General features: G+C 42.7%; 1 protein-coding gene across 4 annotated transcripts in view; it reads left to right on the plus strand.

The window, feature by feature from the left end:
* CUNH10orf90 (chromosome unknown C10orf90 homolog) overlaps window positions 1-2,583 on the plus strand; it is a 244,330-nt gene extending 241,747 nt beyond the window's left edge. For all 4 annotated transcript variants that reach the window (XM_023709093.1, XM_023709095.1, XM_023709094.1 and 1 more), the window contains 2 exons: window positions 1,508-1,607; window positions 1,694-2,583. In XM_023709093.1, the coding sequence (XP_023564861.1) occupies window positions 1,508-1,607; window positions 1,694-1,732 (139 nt within the window). In that variant the 3' untranslated portion in view covers window positions 1,733-2,583. The remainder of the gene's footprint in view (window positions 1-1,507; window positions 1,608-1,693) is intronic.
* The last annotated feature ends 2,808 nt before the right edge of the window (window positions 2,584-5,391 follow it).

The raw sequence follows: 5,391 nt of genomic DNA on the forward strand, positions 1-5,391 counted from the left end.
AACTGGGGATTGAACTCAGACCTTTGCACTTGCCAAGGAAGCACTTATTCTACTGAGTCATCTCCCTGGCTCCCTAGCTTTTCTTTATGTATCAGAAGATGCAGATGATGATGATGATTATTATTATTATTATTATCATTATTATTAGTAGTAGTATTACCACCAAATGAGGACAGACAGAGCTGGGACCTAGGAGTTCTTATTTGAAATTCCACAGTTAATTCTGATGGCCAATTTCAGAAAGAGGAGTTAGGAATTTTAAGGACTTTCTTCCATGGTGCTTGAGACAACTTCCTTTCCTAGGGATTCCTTTACAGCTTTGGCACTCGGAAGCCTCCCAAGTACATCTATTCGTGTACTCATTCAGTGTGTGTGTTGATGGGCACAGTGTGTCACATACTGTCCAGCTCAAGGACCCCATGAGCTGGTGCCCAGAGCCAGCTGACAGTGGCACAGTGAGAATCGAGCAGATTGAGGTTCAAGTGTCAGCCTGCCGTTAGCCAGCCACAGGGCTTTATCCTCATGCCTGATCTTGCTGGGACTCGAACTCTAGCACGTCTTCATTTATCAGTGGAATGCTGTGTGGCTTTTCCAGTGATTGGGAGGAGTGAATGAGTTCAGGTCAAAAGATTAGCCTGCTGCCTGATAGCCGACACATTACCTGCTGATATTTTCACCATTATCTTTATACATTGCACATATGATTTTGATGGTGGAACATCTTAAATAGATTTCGTCTGGCTTTCAAACATGAGAGAAAATGAAAAGGAGATTTTTTTAGCTGAGCGCCATGTGTGTAGCGGGCTGAGGCTGCAGGGTCTGCTGCAGAAATCGGTGGCTTCAAGCAGTCCTGGTTTGCATCAACATATAAACAGTTTCCATTTGGAAAGAGGAAAGAAATATCAAGAAGAAGAGTCTCTTGGACTCTGCTTGTAAGTTGGAAGTTCCTAATTTTGCATCAGGACAAGGACATTGTCCTTATGCCTGCCATGTATCTGGAAAGAGCTTAATTAGAAATGCAATAGGTTAAGAGGAAACACATATTTCTGTATGCTTTGTTCTGGCATAATTCCTGCTACTTCCATATCTGCTACTCCTTTTCTAAGTCCCCAAAAGCCAAAAATTATGTGTCAAGAAAAGGAATTTTGTGGCATGTTTATACTCAGAATGGCAAAGTAGTTAGTTCAGAATACCTTCATTTGCAAGTAAGTAATTATGACTGAGAGGAGAGGAACAAGGCAAATATCTTCCACGTAAATACCTCTCCTCTCCAGCTTGCCTGTCGTCCTGGCACTGGAAGCGTTCAGATCTATGCCATTCGCTGCCACACAGCTGTGTTCTGGGGACATCAGGGAAGCCCTTCATGTCAGCATCTCACAATGCAGAGAGAGCCCCCATGCAGGGCTCTTCCTCTGAAATGTGGGCGCCTGCTGACACGACAGGACGCGCTCCACCGCAGGCACGCGCAGCCTGCTACCATTCAAAATGTTCTCTGCATCTGTTTCAGAATCTATAATAACTTGCCGGAAGTTAAAAAGAAAAAAGAAGAACAAAAGAAAAGGGTGATCTTACAGAGTAACAGACTTCGTGCAGAAGTCTTCAAAAAGGTAATGGTTTCACGCCAGCAGGTGTGACGTGTGTGGCACGCAGATGTGAACGTGGACTTGACATCTTTGTTTCCCTGCTTCTCCAGCAATTACTGGACCAGCTTCTTCAAAGGAATGCAGTCTGACCCCAGACTGCCCTGCGGACCACTTCCTGGACCTGAGAAGACTTCAAACACTGGATAAGCTATTAAACTTACCATTATCTTCATGACAAGAAAATACTTATTTTGCTTTTGATTTTTTTATATAAGGAAAAATAACACTTCTTGAGTGACTGACCCAAACAAACAGAAAGAGTAATCCTCAAGGAAATAGGTCAACAGTCTTGTGGAGAAATCAATTCCATGTAACCTGCTAGGCTTAGTCCTCTTCATTTTTTGACTTCTGAGTTTTGTCTCTTACTTGTGGTGTCCCCTCCCTACCATTATGACCCAAGCAGAAAGTCCAATCTACTCAAGTATTCTTAGATCTCTGAGGAATATTTTTTCATCAAACTTCTGGGACTGAAATCCATCACTTTCCAAAGCCAGTCTTAACATCTGCCAGTTCCCAACTCCATAATGTGGGGCATCAGATACTGTGTCTTAAAATGCACATCCTCTAATACTAGAGGCTTACTTTGGGAGTGATCAGGTCATATGCTTCAGACTGCTGTTTTCTGTGACCCAGAACAATCAGAGTGGCCCTCATCCTTCCCCCCCCCATAACTCCCCCATGCACAGTTCTGTCTTTGCTGGGCCAAAGAACCTCGATCTCAGTGGAAGTTTTGAAGGCAGAATTAACCAACTAAATATGTAGAAGATGTCAGTGTTTTCTGCATCCCAGACCCTTCTCCCAACAGAAGTTGTGCTGTTAAAGTGGCCTAATGACTCTAACTCTGCTATTTATTCTTCTAAATACTTATAGCACCCATTATTTATAAACTTATCTGGCAAGGTGAGAACTCATTTTTAGAACAACAACCAAAAAATGGAAATAAATGCAATTATTCAAATATCCAAGTGTTTGTGTCATATTCTGATCTACATGGAGCAGTGGCCATAGACAGCACTTGGTGTGAAGTGCTACCACCACCTCTGGCTATCACAGAGTCACAGCTCTGGTACTTCTGAGGGTCCCAGTGGAGAATGCTGCTTTCCATGGATGTTGTACAAGAGAAGCAGGGGTCCTGAAGAGCACAAATCTCATTTGGTACATTCTTAGGGATCAGACAAGTTAAGGGGACCAGCGGGTATCCTGGTGACATTTATGTCCCTGCTCTTAAGTTGCTACCTTCCTTCACTACCACTGCACACAGTCCCTTTGTCTGGACCACCTGTTCTTCCTATGTCTGCTGGCAAGTTGCTTAAAACCACTGCCTCTGTATTTTCTCCTGACACACTGTTCCCTCTCTGCTCTGCCTTCTAGTAGAATTAGAAACTTCACTTTTATTTCCTGCCTTTAGGTGGCAGCTTACATGCCCAGCTGCCTGGATTTAAGTCATGGTGGCTGCTGGTGGTGCAAGGGTTTAGTTGGTGAGAAGACAGCTCTAAAGACAGGTAGGCTCTAGAGACCTCAGATATAAGGAGAAGTACTAACCCTAGGAAGAGGGTTCCTGGATGAAAGGAAACGGCTGTTACCCCTCAGATGACAGCGAACTTTCTGTGCCGCCATGGTAGTAGAATTTGTTGAAAATATCCCCTCTGGAACTTGCCAGAAACATGACCTCTGGGATGTAGAGAGCTGTCTCCTGAGGCTCTCTGTATCAGTACCAACTCAGGAAAGCCATGGAGCCCAGGCACTCTAGAAGCATGGCTCTGCAGCCAATTGAGAAAACATGATTAGTAAGCTACATTTTTCTTACTCCGGCAGCATTTCTCTAGCGCCCCCTCCTGGCAAAAGTTTGCTGGAAGACAAAGACCATTCAAAGGGCCTGGGTCTATTTTCACAGAGCAGGTAAAAAAAAAAAAAAAAAAAAACCTGAAAGTAAAAAAAGAGAATACACTCAAAGATTGACACAGTAGGTCATTTAGCTTTGCCTCAGTTTCCTCAACTGCTAGGTGGTAATAATTGTGCCTCCTTCAAGGAGTTGCTATGGAAACAGTAAATCAGTGTAAGTCGAGGGTAGGGAATGATACCTGACCCTAAGCAAACCTGAGCTCTGTTTTCTGTCCTAAGCAGAGTGGTAGGAAACGCATAGGGATTATGAGTTGCTGGTCCCCTGAACCCCTTAGCCTGACAATGAGATGATCCAGAAGGCCACTGAATCATGGGCACAGTTGCCGTTGACGCCACTCATATGTGCAGCCTGCTTCATAAACTTCCTTTGTCCTCATGTTCTTCTGACCTTTCAAGAGTGTTTCAGCAGCATGCAAGGCTCACCTAAAGGCTACATCTGTTTTTTTTTTTTTTTTTTTTTTAAGTGATAGGGCCTCTTACAGGATGCTATACTGAATATCTGCATTCTAAGTGCCTTCTAAAATATTTTAAGGGGGCCCAGCCCTAGCTCAGTTCTTTAAGTGGCTGCTTCCACAATGCTGGCAGCTTCAGTTTGCTGTAGTTCGATCCCCACAACACTCCAGCCATGCAAAAGTGCCCTGAAGGCATTCAAGGAGCAAAACACACACAAATAAATAAATAAATAAATAAATAAAATATTTTAAATATATAATATTTAAGGGCACTCTTGTTTAGAAAAATATCTTGACACACTTTTTCTTGTTTTGCTTCAATGTCTTTGGAGAGTTTCCTAGGCATTTAAGGTGCTAGCAGTTCTAGACTATTCTGGTGTACCTTTCCAAAAATGGATTACGTCAGCTAACATTTTAAAAAGAAATTGCCTGGGTGGAACCAACTTTTCAAGAAATTTCCTTAAAGAATTTGCTCTTTGGAACTTGCCCTCATTGCAACTCAGTGTTCAGGTCCTAAAATCTAAAGAATAATAGTCGATCTGAGGTTAAATGCACTGATCAATGTACTTCTGAGGACAGTTCTTAACCAACATGCCTGAGGTGGAGAATGGACAGCCAACTCAGAACAGGCTGGAAAATACAGTTTGGTTTTCTGTTGAACTGATTTTTCTTTCCTATTGTTGCAGAAAACATTTTGAACATAGACAAATGGTTGTTAGATATACAGTATCTCTTTTGTTGTAATAAAGTTATAATAGAAATATAATATGATGTTATAATAAATATTGCAGGGAAAGCCTGATGACTCAAACAGCCATCCCTTAGATTTCTCTCAGGAATTGGCCACCACTTCCTGTATTTTTTTAAAATTAAAATTAAAATCAGGTGTTAGGAAAGACTTTGAAAATCCTAAGTAGAATTTGCCATTGAAGCGTTAGGAAGCGCGCTCTGGTCTGCGGTTGCTTTCTTTACATCTGTGTGTTCTGATGCTGGTACAGAAAAAGTTCCTAATGATGCAGAAGGTAGCAGGGGTTTAAAGCCATAGCGCTGAGGTTCACAAGTCCGGATCAACCGTTGTTCGGAGTGCCTGGAGTCTGGGTGGTACCAGAACCAGGCTGTCTCACAGTGGTCTCCATGACTTCATGGTGAAGGAGCAATTACTATTTTGGTTATGTGTCCTTTCTGCCAGCTGGTAATGGAATAATGGAAAAACAATGGCCTTGGTTTTTCAGCCAGTGTCTGTTGCCAACCCAACTTCCTGGAAGTTGTGTGTTCCCAGGGTGAGTCAGCAAATGCTTGCTCAGGCGGAACAAGGCTTTTTGAAAGAAATACTTGTAAAACAGCCAGTCATGGGAGAAGTGAGTGGCTGAAAATTCTGTCTCACAGAGTTCCCT

Source organism: Octodon degus, unplaced genomic scaffold (assembly GCF_000260255.1).
Source record: "Octodon degus isolate 3935 unplaced genomic scaffold, OctDeg1.0 scaffold00010, whole genome shotgun sequence".
NCBI classification, from domain to species: Eukaryota; Metazoa; Chordata; class Mammalia; order Rodentia; family Octodontidae; genus Octodon; species Octodon degus.